This window comes from Leucopleurus acutus (genome assembly GCF_964270905.1).
Source record: "Leucopleurus acutus genome assembly, chromosome: 13".
Classification (NCBI taxonomy): Eukaryota; Metazoa; Chordata; class Mammalia; order Artiodactyla; family Delphinidae; genus Leucopleurus; species Leucopleurus acutus.
The window spans coordinates 65,324,928-65,337,901 of record NC_139155.1 but is presented as its reverse complement, the minus strand read 5'-3'; the positions used below and the strand labels follow the sequence as shown (position 1 = coordinate 65,337,901).

General features: G+C 55.5%; 1 protein-coding gene across 1 annotated transcript; it reads left to right on the top strand.

Annotated features, from left to right (window-relative positions):
• Window positions 1-1,027: 1,027 nt before the first annotated feature.
• Window positions 1,028-9,791, top strand: ADORA2A (adenosine A2a receptor). Its single transcript, XM_082853586.1, has 2 exons — window positions 1,028-1,586; window positions 8,087-9,791. Exons 1-2 carry the CDS (start codon window positions 1,264-1,266, stop codon window positions 8,988-8,990), a joined length of 1,227 nt encoding a protein of 408 aa, XP_082709712.1. The 5' UTR covers window positions 1,028-1,263; the 3' UTR covers window positions 8,991-9,791.
• Window positions 9,792-12,974: the final 3,183 nt, after the last annotated feature.

Below are 12,974 nucleotides of genomic sequence, written 5' to 3'. Positions count from 1 at the left end.
CAAGGGGGAGGTAGAGGTGATGGGGAGAGGCCCCTGGACTGGCAGGGGCGATAGAGACTGTTTCACAAGCTCAAGGGGGATCCCTGGGGGTTTGCTTCTACTGGGTGTCACTAATTCTTTACATTTCTATGACATTTTGACTGGGGGAGCCCTTTCAAATGTGTTCACTCCCTTCTCATAGAATCATGAGTGAGAGCTGAAATGGCCCCCAGAGGCTACTGGGGTCCAACCTCCCCACTGTATCAGTGGGGAAACTGAGGCCCAGAAAGGAAAAACATTGTTGCCCGCAGTCCCCAGGCAAGCCTGGCTGAGCGCACCAGCCAGGCTGGGGAGCAGGTGTGGGAGGAGGGAGTGAGGGGGGAGGCGAGGCGGCCGCCCCTCCCAGATGTGCAGTCAGCTGGCGGGGGCTGCTGAGGGGCGGGCTCCCTTTGTGCCTGCTCCAACACTCTGTGCAGCACCACCAGTGAGGGCAAGAGGGCTTACCTGCCAGCAGTGGGAGACAGGACCAGAGGGCCACCAGATCCTCCCAGATCAGAGCTCTGGGGTCTCTGGGCCTGTTCCTTATGCGGGCAGCATAGGTAGGTGCTGGTAGTCCCCGGGGAGCGCTCTCAGGGGGATGGAGCAGACTGAAGCTGGCTGAGAGAGAAGGTGGGTGGCCCTGGGAGATCCAGGGGTTAAGGAGGCCTTTCCAGGAGGGAGGGTCATGGGGTAGTGGTGAGCTCAGGGACCCAGGAAACTGGCAGAGCTGCCCCAGAAGGCTTGAGAAGCTAAGCCTAGGGGCCAACACAAGTGACTCAACTCTGAAAGTTCTCGGCTCCTCTGGAAGAAAAACAGACTGGGGTTGATCCCTGGCCCTCTGTTTCAGGTGGGAGAGGCAGGGCACGGTAGGTCGTCCTCAGGCTGATGCCTGGCCTGTGGGGAGGGCGTTGGGGAACCGGGGCTGAGGGCTGCCCCTGGGAATCTTCAGCTGTGCCCCTGCCAGTGGTCCACCTCCTCACGCGGCTTCTCCCTTGGCAGGTACCACAGGAACTCTGAAGCTGAGCTGAGCCAAGATGCCGCCAGAGCCCCTGGAGAGGGCCTGGTTTCTGAAGACTCGGAGTTGGCTGTGAAAAGCCCTTGGGGGGCCCCCCCAACGGCAGGGACGCTCCTGGCTCCTGTGAAGGGGCTCAGGGCCTGGGCAGGCCAGCTGTGCTGCAGCTATGGACCGTGAGCTGGCCTGGCCTGCGTCCTTGCTGACCCTGCCCATCTGCAGCTGTGCCCAACATGGGCTCCTCGGTGTACATCATGGTGGAGCTGGCCATTGCCGTGCTGGCCATCCTGGGCAACGTGCTGGTGTGCTGGGCTGTGTGGCTGAACAGCAATCTGCAGAACGTCACCAACTACTTTGTGGTATCCCTGGCGGCAGCCGACATCGCCGTGGGGGTCCTTGCCATCCCTTTTGCCATAACCATCAGCACGGGGTTCTGTGCCGCCTGCCACAGCTGCCTCTTCTTCGCCTGCTTCGTGCTAGTCCTCACGCAGAGTTCCATCTTCAGCCTCCTGGCCATCGCCATTGACCGCTACATCGCCATCCGCATCCCACTCCGGTGAGCCACGTTCTCTTCCCTGGTACACCTCATGCTGGGGGCCACATCTGTGAAAAAGCTCCCTGTGTCAGGGTCTGGTCTGTGCCAGGATCAGAGTGAACCAGGGGTCAGGGTGAACTTGGGGTCAGGATTTGGTCTGGGGTCAGTGTGTTGAGCTGAGGACAGGGCCATGGGGCTCAGTCTGGGGCTGCCCAGGGCTTGGCACATGGCCAGCACTTGTGCCACACCAGCTGATCCCTGTGGGCACAGGGCAGGCTGGTCCTTCCCAGGCTCCCCGGGCTACATGGGTGAGGCTGCCGTGTTTTGGCTATTGGCAGATATGTGCAGCCCAGGCCTGGGTGGGTGCATCTGGGGCGTTCTTCACACAGCATGACAGTGGGGCAGGGTGGGCACCACGGGAAACCACAGGACCTGAGAGCTAGAAGCCCACCCACCTACCCTCCTGCCTTCCTCCAGCTCCTCCAGGCTGCCCTGCAGCTTGCACATTAGGAAAATGACCCAGAGAGGGGAAGTGACTTGGTCAAATGCCTTCGTGAGTCACTTGGACCTCTATGCAAATTCTGTGCTGCTCAGTCACCAAGTGTTCATGGGGGACGGGAGCTGGCTGGTGGATGGGGGTTTTTATGGTGAAACTTTTGTGAAATGACTTCAGCCATGTATTGTGTAAACAAAGACTTTCCCTGAGGCTGAGTTCACTTAAAGACAGCCTCCACCTACCACCACCGACCCATGGACAGGGCTAGGAAGTGTGTCCCTCCCCACCTGGGGGCCAGCCTGGGGGCCTTCTGCCCCACCTCCTCGCCCCTCCACCCTGGAGCTGGGTTCCACAGCCTAGATGGCTGCAGGCCCTGAGGGAGGTCTCAGAGGATGGTGTGCCCCCATCCAGTGGCGAATTCTCTGAACCAGAGTAGTCCCACCAGCCCCACGCTGGGCTGAGGGTGCCCCAGCCAGGACAGGGAACAGGCTCAATGAGCAAATGGAAATATAGAGTGTCAAACCCAGGGGCACCCTTAGAGGTCATTTCCTCTCATCTTATGGATGGAAAAATGAGGCTCAGAGAAGGGAGTCAGCCCCCAGGGCTACGCAATGAGTTGGTAGCACAGTCAGGACTGGGCCTGGGAAGAAACATGACTGCCACCCTCGGTGACTTCAGTCTTTTGGGAGCTGGTCATAGGGTGGCCCCTGTCTCCCAGAACCTGGGCCACCTGGGCTCTAAGGGAAAAGCAGACACCCTCATCATGCTGCTTAAATAAAGGAAGGAGCCTGGGCCCCGTGTGGCCCTCCCAGAATACTTTGTCTCGGGACAGCCTAGGACCCTTGTCAAAAGAAAAGGGGACTCTGGCTGGTCCTAATAGAGGACCAGCCTAAACAGGCAGAGCCAGAGTCCAGGCTCGACCAGGACACAGAGGCCTCAGGGCTCCCAGGCTGATTGATTGGTGTCCACTTCGGGGCCAGGCCAGTGTGGGCTGGGCCGGGCCGGCCCTGGCAGAATGTTCAGTGGGGAGCAGAGGTGTCGTTCTCAATTTCTTCCCTGATTCAAGGAGCAGTAGATTCGAGGGAGAGATCAGAGCTGCTGGTCTCAATCTAAAGGGCCTTCCTTGGCTTCTTTTTCTTGTCTCTGTTTTTCAAAAGTCCCATCCTCCCTGATGCAAGAGGATGGGACGTGCTGTGTGACTGTGGAAAGTCAGCTGCCTCTCTCTGGGCCCATTTTTCATCTATAAAAGGGGCCAGGTCTCTATCCCTCTGAGCTCACAAAGGTGTTCTGAGGGCCCAGTGAGTGGACTGGAGTGATGGGTCCCTGAGGAAGGATGGCAGGGTGGGGTGGATGGAGATTCAGGTCTTTCTGAAGCTGCTGGAGGTTCAGAGCTATGGACCTGGCCCCCCCTCCCAACCCCATCTGCCTGCCCAATTCCCACAGTCTTCCAGAGCAGGACCTAGTTCCACCCAGACCTTGGCCATTTGAGCTCCACTTGATAGGGCTTAGAAGGGTCAGCCTGGCTGTCTTGGGTTAGGGAGCCAATGGGATGATGGTGGTGATGATGCTCAACCCTGCTTGGGGCAGAGAGCTCCACGTTTGCCAGAGGATGTTGGCTCAGCGTCTCCTTTGATCTTCTCGGCCGGCATTGTGGCCAGGAGGATGTTATGACCCTCCTGTTACTCGTGGGGAGGCCAGAGCCAGAGAAGGAAAAGTGTCTCCAGACGCAGGGACTCCAGGGCCCTTCACCCTGCTCCAGGTCCCCTTGGGTCCCTCCACTTTCCTCTTCCTCAAGGGTACTGGGCTGGCGAGGGCTGGGAGAACGAGGTGTGTAAAGTTGTCCGTGTGGGGCTCCTGAGAGCAAGCTGGGCATGAGTGGGGACTAGATGGAGGCAGATGGTAACCCGGGGCAGCTCTGGGACTGCTGCCTGGCTCAGGGTGCCCATTCCTGCCCCCCTTCCTCTGTCCCCTTCCAGCTGGAATCCAGTCTCTCCTGTGTGCTGTTTCCTGATCCACTCAGTAAGTCCATTTGGCTAACCTGAAGTCCAGCCTCTGACCGATGCTCTGGATGCCTAGCTCCAGGCCTGCACCGTTCACCATTAATTTTTCTTTTTTTTTAAAAAGAATTCAGTTTCAGAAAAATCTTATGTGCTCCTTCCCAAGTGCACGGACCCTACTGGGCTAGGGCAGGGCCTGGACAGAGGCAGGGATGGGAGCTCTCCATGTCCCCAGAGGACAGAATTCCCAGGGTGACAAAGGCTTTCTTTTCCCAGGGGAATTCCACACCCCTTGTCTCCCATCTCTCACTTTAGCCCCTTCTGACTGCTCTCTCCCTTCGGGAAACAGGCCTTCTTATGGGGCAGCAGAGTCCTGTGTGGTGAACTGCTCCAGGGAACAAAACCTGAGTACCCTGGCTTCTAAGGGGGCAGGACTGGGAGAGAGGACTCCCTGCAGGAGGTGACGCCATGGGTTGCTGGGGATGCGTTGGAATGGGCATTGGCGTGTGTGGGGAAAGGGGTAACAGAAGGGGGCCAAGCCTGGACAAAGGCCACAGGGAAGGAATAAGCATGTGGGCTCTGGGCCAGGGAGAGGTGACAGAGAGGAGAACAGGCCTACAGGGAGGCTGTGAGGCTGGCTCAGGCCTTCCCATGCTTGGGAGGGAGTTTGGGTTTTAGCTGTAGGTCAGTGGCTCCTTTGGACAACTTAGGAAAGCTCCGCCTTCTCCTGACTGAAGGCCAAATGCACGGGAAGCCCTAACCTGAATTGTGGGGCGTACTATTGGATCATAGGGTAAGCCCCCAATGTAAGTAATGGGGAGCCCCCAGGAAGGGGCAGCCTGTGAGCTGGAGGACATAGGGATGCAGAAACACCTCTAAACGCGGGGGATGTGGTTCTGGCACTGGCTTCCTATGACACTTCTGGGCTCCCCAGAACAGCAGAGCATGACCCTGGATGGCCTTGGCACCCCCCCCCCCCACCAGGCAGGCAGTCTATGTCTGAGGCCCAGGAGGGCAAGATGTGACTGCCTTAGTCACAGACACAGCTCAGGGGATGGGAGATGCTGCTGGGCCAGGCTGTGGCTTGGCCATGGTTCCATCTGGGCCCTAATGTTGATCCAGTCCCCTGGGAGCCTGGGTCCAGGGCTCTAAGCCTAAGAGGCTTTCTTTCGAATAACAAAATTAATCTGTTTGGTATCTTTTTAAAATAAATAATACCTGCATGTATTACAACATCAAAAAAGAACAAAAGCATATATGGTAAAGAACTGTCCCCCTTGCCCCACCTCAGCTCCCTTCCTGGAAGGCAGTGTTGGGAATCCTTCCAGACATCCTTTGCATACAGAGACAAGTGCTATCAATGTGTTTCTGTTTCTGCCCCCAGGACAGGAGGAGCTTTCTTTTCGGAATGCAGTGGCAGACTTCCTCTCCTAGGTTTCCTCATCTAAATGTAGACAAGTGGACAAAACAGGAATTTTCAAACCGTGTCCCCAGAAGCCTTCAGGCTGGGCCCTGGCTTCCCCCCCAGTTCATTCATTCAGTGAATATTATTAAGCCTCCTCTCTTCCTCGGCAGCTCCAATTCTGTGATTGCCTGAGAATGCAGGTGAGAAGGGTTGCTGCTGGAGAACAATTTGAAAATCCCCAAAGCAGGTGGCCTCCAGGATCTTCTACACCATCCCTATTACTGCTTGCTTCTGCTTGACTGCCTCAAATGACAGGAGCTTCACCACTGCCTGAGGCAGTCCATTTCTCCTGTGAATAGCTCATTTACCCTGAGCCACAATCCATCTCCCTATAATTTTCACCCAACAATTCTACAATCTGCCCTCATGGGACAGTGCTCACAAGCCCCAGATTCTTAGTCCCATTTTACAGATAGGGAAACTGAGGCTCAGAGAGGCAGTGACAACATGGCTAAACAAGAATGCACCATCGCTAGAACCCAGAGGGAATATGCTTTTCTTCAGAAAAGTATCAACATTAAAATAGCCTCCTGGGACTTCCCTGGTGCCCAGCGGTTAAGACTCCGAGCTCACAATGCAGGGGGCCCAGGTTCGATCCCTGGTCAGGGAACTAGATCCCACATGCCACAACTAAGGGCCCACGTGCCACGATGAAGATGCCACATGCTGCAACTAAGACCCAGTGCAGCCAAACACATAAATATTTAAAAAATTAAAATAACCTCTTATTCAATCAGATCATATAAATTACTATTTGTACAGTACTAAAAACAGTGCCTGGCACAGAGCAAGTGCTATGTAAGTAATATATGGAAAAAAAAAAAACCTGTGACCTCACGTTTGAAGCTCCAGAACAGGAAATAGGGCAGTATAGGCTCTCTGTGGCTTGACAGAAATGGGCAAGTCCATGACCCTCTTCCTGCTGCAGGCACCCAAGCCCCCAGTGAATGGGGCTGCAGAGCTCGGGAGAACGGTCCTGCTAGGTTACTGTTTGGGTTCAGAAATGAGGAAGTTACCTTGGCCCGAGTTGCCTCTGGATTCCTGGAATGTCCAGGCAAGTCCATTCCTCTCCTTGGGCCTCAGTTTCTTTACCTATAAAACGAGAGGGTTGGAATAGACTAGAGGTCAGAGGCCACCGTGGGTTTTTTTCCCTTAATTTGAATCAGTTGACAAAATTTAAACCATGGGAGGTTTTACCCAGAAAAATCAGCTCCCAGACCCTCCTGAGATCTGGCAGCACTGGGCAAGTTTAAATGGTGGGGGTGGGGGAGGGGGTGGCTGAGTGGTATCAGCTGCCTCCTGCATACAGGGTAAATACCCACCAGCCTGCCTGCCTCACACATTTGTAACCTCTAGGCCCCTGTGTTTGCTACCCCATGGGCTAGTTTCTATGGATACTTCCAGCTCCAGAATTAAGCATGTTTTTCCTTGACACCTACTATGTCCTGTCTCAGTGATGGTAATGCAGCGATGGATATAGGGACCCAAGGGGCCCCCAGCCTTGGGAGCCCAGATTGGGTAGGGATTAGTTGAGCTTGGGTAGTAAACTTCTCTGAGATCTATCTAACCTGAACTTAGAAAGGATGGGTAGGGTTTACTAGGTACAGAGGAAGGCAGTCTGTGTTGCCGGAATCAAAACCGTTAAATGCAAAGTCATCCCTCAGAGATAACTGAGGTCACCTTCCTCAGTCAGGGAGATGATTTTTTGATTGCCCTTTCTTTTAATAAAAACGATACCACCCTTTTTTGTTGGCCTGAGGTCAGCTTCTGAGCCAGCAGATCAGGCCACTCCCCGAGTCTGGAACTGAGTCTGGTGCTCTAGAGTACTGAGTGATTTGGGGCAGACTACTTCTCCTCTCTGGACCTTAGAATCTCATGCAACTCTTTCCTCTTGAATGTTAAGGCTTATATAAATGTTAAGACATACTGATCTCATCTCTCTCCAGAGGGCTGTGGGTGAATTTGGAAGGGAGAGGGGGTATCTCATTGGGCCCGGGACCTCCACCCCTCCTTTTCCCACCTGTACCACCTCTCCTTAGGGGCTTCTGGAGACCCTAAGTCAAGTGGGGAAGGAAGAGCATAAGCACAAGAGATGTGAACCACCTACAGGTTTGATCTGGCTGGTTTGGTTCCCAGCCAGCGAGTACCCTCCTGACCCGTTCCCACTCTAAATAAAGGGACACCCACTGTAGCATCGACTGAGATCAACATGGAGGTTATAACTTCTCCCCTCCTCACCCCCCCCAGAATCACTTACTAATTCCTTCAAACCAAACTAATTAAGTCCCAGGACTACTCGTAATACTATTCAAAAATCATCTGGACGTCCGTGCAGTGGTCTCCCTTTCCAGGGTGCCTGCTCTCCTGTTACCTCCTGTGAGAAAAGGCCAGGCTTGGCCCTCCTCTGAACGGAAGAGGATACTGAGGCTAGGAGGCAGGAAGTGACTGGTGCAAGACCTCACAGCCAGTGGATGAGGTACAGGTTGCTGCTCTGGGTTTCTGACTCTTGGCCCTTCCTAAGCCCTGGTTTCCCAGGCCTCTGATGCTGGTCTCCTCTCCCCAGGTACAATGGCTTGGTGACAGGCACGAGGGCCAAGGGCATCATTGCAGTCTGCTGGGTGCTATCGTTTGCCATCGGCCTGACTCCCATGCTAGGCTGGAACAACTGCAGTCAGCAGGAGGGCAGAAACCACTCGCAGGGCTGCAGGGCGGGCCAGGTGGCCTGTCTCTTCGAGGACGTGGTCCCCATGAACTACATGGTGTACTACAACTTCTTTGCTTGTGTCCTGGTGCCCCTGCTGCTCATGCTGGGTGTCTACTTGCGGATCTTCCTGGCAGCCCGGCGACAGCTGAAGCAGATGGAGAGCCAGCCTCTGCCGGGGGAGCGAGCCCGGTCCACGCTGCAGAAGGAGGTCCACGCTGCCAAGTCACTGGCCATCATTGTGGGGCTCTTCGCCCTCTGCTGGCTGCCACTGCACATCATCAACTGCTTCACCTTCTTCTGTCCCAAGTGCAGCCACGCCCCACCCTGGCTCATGTACCTGACCATCATCCTCTCCCACACCAATTCCGTGGTGAATCCCTTCATCTATGCCTACCGCATCCGCGAGTTCCGCCAGACCTTCCGCAAGATCATTCGCAGCCACATCCTGAGGCAGCGGGAGCCCTTCAAAGCAGGTGGCACCAGTGCCCGGGCCCTGGCAGCTCACAGTAGCGACGCGGAGCAGATCAGCCTCCGCCTCAATGGCCACCCTCCTGGGGTGTGGGCCAACGGCAGTGCCCCCCAGCCTGAGCGGCGACCCAATGGCTACACCCTGGGGCTGTTGAGTGGAGGGAGTGCCCGTGAGTCCCACCGGGACATGGGCCTCCCAGACGTGGAGCTCCTCAGACAGGAGCTCAAGGGAGAGTGCCCAGAGTCCCTGGGCCTCGAGGGTCCCCAAGCCCAGGATGGAGCAGGAGTGTCCTGATGAACCACTGAGTCTGCCCCTTCCTAAGGGAAGGAAATCTTTCTCTTCCTGGTTGGTGGAACCAGTCACGTTGAGAGAAGAGTGCATGTGCCGGAGACCCTTCTCATGGCCGGTTTCCACTTTGGACTGAGGAGGGAGCCCCGGCTGGAGCAGCATGAGGCCCAGAAGGAAGGGTTTGGAGTCCGAGGAAGTGGACGTTTCATGCTGGGAGGCCCTGCATCAGGCCAGAGCCCCAGCACGAGAGCATCTTGGCTGGCCAGGGCTGGTCCCCAACTCCAGAAGCACCTAGAAGTGCCACCTTGTCTCCGCAGAGCAGCTGTGGCAGAGCAGGTTGGCTGGCCTGAGGCTGGGGAGTGGTTCCAAAAGGCCCCCCTGCCACACACACACCACCCTCCCCAGACTTTCCAAGGATTCAGGAGCTATTGTGCTCAGAGGTGGCGTTTGACTATTTTTTCCAGGAGAAAATGTAAGTGTGAGGAAACCCTTTTAATCTTCCCTGCCTGGTTGCTGGCTCTGTTTCAGCTCTGCTGCTAACCTGGCACCAGGAGTTGGCCCAGGGAGACCCAGGCAGCCCTCTCCCGCTGCCATGAGCTGTCATGCACGTCTCCTTCGAGGACAGCGAGTTGTAATGGAGCCGTGCCAGAGCGTGGGCGCAGGGGAGGATGTCGGGGCTGGCCAGCATGGGTTAGCCTGGGGAGCTCAGAGCTGCCCAGGTAGAGGCCCTATCTAACTGCCTTTCCTTCTGAAGGGAATGTTTTTTTTTTCTGAGATACAATAAAAATGAGCCACGTTGTGTTTTAAGCTTGTCCAATGAGAATGGTGTCTGAGTTCCTTTCCCTACTCCACAGCCAGGCCTGGCACACACATATGGGTATGTGTTGCAGGTGTGAGAGAGTGTGCACATATGTGCAGACAGCCTGCCTGCCTGGGGCCGTGATGGGGCTCCCAGGCTCCCATCTTCCTAGGGAAGAGGCTGCCTGGATGCACCAAAATGCAAATGCCCATGTGCAGCCCCAAACCTGCATTCCTGTGAGAAGAGGATGTGAAAGGAGGGGACCCTTTCTCTAGCTGCTCTCCCTCCAGAAGCCACAGACCCATCCAGCCCTAGGCATTCCCTCAGTGTGGGGACCAGGCTCCTCCCTCCCTCATTACCTTCCTAATGTCCTATGTAGGTCTCCTTCTCAGAGCTGTTTCCTTCACTCCCCACTGCCCTGCTCCACCCCTCAGCTGAGAGGGGATCTAGAAATGATGAGGGGGTGGGGCGGGGGGCTAAACTGCCTTCCCCTGGAGTCATCCCTCCTCCTACTCCCACAAAGAAACGTACAAGGAACAGGTGTTTCATGCTCTAACGCTGTCTCTGGGGCCCCCTGCCTAAGGAGAGGGTGCCACCCTTCTGTGCTGGAGAAGTCTGAGGCCCAGGGGAAGTGAGCAGTGTGCCCCAGCCGGAGGGCCAGTCTTGGTCTGAAGTCTCGCAGGCACACTCAGGGCGAAGACGGGCAGGAATGTTAGAACTTCACAGGTAATCCTCACGCAGCCCTGGGAGCCCCATTTTACAGATGACTAAACAACAGAGAGACTAAACCACCTCTCCTGAACAGAGAGGTTAAGTACTTGCCCCAGTCACACAGCTAGTAAATGGCAGAAGTGAACTTAAAACCCAAGGTTTATCTGACCAAAAAATCCATGATTTTTTTTCCCATTAACTTAACGATGAACTATTTCAACCAAACCGAAAAATATGAAATAATACCATGTTCCCACTACTCTGCTCAAGAAACGAAACATGACAACCAACCCCTCCCCATATTATCACCCTGCTTCGTGCACCTCGAAACAACCGCTTTCCTGGGTTTCATTTTGTTCCACTGCACATCTTAATACTTCTACTAGACAGACGTATATGTAAGTATTCCCTAAACCAACACAGGTTTATTTTAGCAATATTTCACTGTCATATCTATCAGAGGTCCTCTGGACTGGCTGCACAGAAGAGACCTAGGACGCTCTAAAGAGTGCCGACGCCTGAGCCCTTACCCCAGAGATGCTGGGTCGACCCAGGCAGCAGCAATTCCCCAGGGGTTCTCATGGACAGTCAGAGTCAGAACCACTGACACAACCGCATAGCCCACCCCATCCATCCACGCCAGCTCCCTCCACTCTCCTACACACTTTGGCCTGGGCTTGCTGCAGGCTGAGGGCAGAACAGTGGCCTGTTTTGTGCCTGAGGCGGCCAAGAGCACAGATGCTGTCAGTCCTCATGACCAATTGGTGGGAAGAGGCCACTAAGAGAACCACAAAGGTAGGTAAAGAAGAAATATCGTCTCTCCATCCTTTTTGAGGCCTCTTGGGAACAGAGCTTTGAGTGCTGGGCTACATGGTGCAGGCTTTGGGTTGGGGAAGAACAGGGACAGGGTCTTAGGAAACACTTTGGATACAGCTGAGCCCTAGACCCTCGCAGGACCAGCCCGTAGGCCAGCTCTGGAGTCCAGGCCCACGTGATCATGCTTCCTCGGGTCCCCAGGGGGCCCAGTGTCCCATCACCACACACACCCTGTACAAGCTCCCACTGTGAGCCAGGCTCATGTGTAAGCGCACATACACAGACACAAACAGATGCATGTGTCATTCCCTGACCATGAGAGAATACACGTGTATGCACGCAAACATACAGAGCCCACCTCAACAGCAGCAGCAGCAGTGAGACATAAGGCCTGGCCCAGCCCTGGGGCTGCAGATGCGTGTCTGCCCTGGGCCAAGCTGCCGGGGGCAATACCAGGGCTGCTCTAACCCCTAAAGCTCTGTCCTAGGGCCCCTCTGCTCTCTCCTTGCTCTTCCCAAAGGGCTGGGGATGGACCGCATGCCTCATGCAAGCCTGTTCCAAGCACAAGAGTTCCATCACAGGGCTTCCCTGGTGGCGCAGTGGTTGAGAGTCCGCTTGCCGATGCAGGGGACACGGGTTCGTGCCCCGGTCTGGGAAGATCTCACATGCCGCGGAGCGGCTGGGCCTGTGAGCCATGGCTGCTGAGCCTGCGCATCCGGAGCCTGTGCTCTGCAGCGGGAGAGGCCACAAAGTGAGAGGCCCACGTACCGCAAAAAAAAAAAAAAAAAAAAAAAAGAGTTCCATCACAGAACCTGTCCGTGTGGTGGTCCCAGCCCCGCTCCATGGCGGTTGTGGCCAGGGTCCCCAGGGAAGCCTGTGAGCAGAGGCCTGGCTCAGGCCGCGTCCTGGCTCATCACTCGCCCCATAAGAGACAGGACCCCTACCTTTGCAAGCCTCCCCATTTGTGTTAAGGTCCTTTCCTCTGGGAGGACTTACATAAAACACTTTGGGCTCCTGGTGGGTGGGGTGGGCCAGCCTCAGTTTTGCACATACTGACCAGGGGACAAGCTCTGGAGACAAATCAAGGCAGCTCAGAGATGAAGGGCAGCCTGGGAAGTAAGAGGAAATGAGATGCTGCCCCCTGGATCTACTGGGCTGGGTCTTGATAACCCAGAGCTGGAAGTGGGCCTTCTTTGCAACTGTGGTAGAGAAACAGGAACCCGGGGGCTCGCAGAAGCCAACTGCTTAGGGAGTAGGAATGGTTCCGTGCAGCCTGCCCTGATGCCCAGGGCCTAAATAAAGGCACGTCAGGATGGCACTCTGTGCCTAGAACGCACCCCTATCCTGTCATGTCACACAGGCTCCCGGCCAGTCCTGTGGGCTGCTGCCATGGTGAACACTCTTCCCCTACACTCCCAAAGCGCTTCCTGAGCATGCTGGGACACCCCTCTGCTGATGGGAGGTTACATTAGGGGGATAGGAACTTGGGGAGACCTGAGATCTGCTGTGAGGCAAGTCACTCCCTCAGGGAATGAAAAAGTGCTCTGAAAAGTGGAGAGCACTCTATCAGAATGTCTGATTACCACAGCCCTCTCCTCCCCTCCTCTGTTCTAAGGCACCCCTCACTGCACTGTAACTCATCATTAGCAGTAACTGTCACTGTT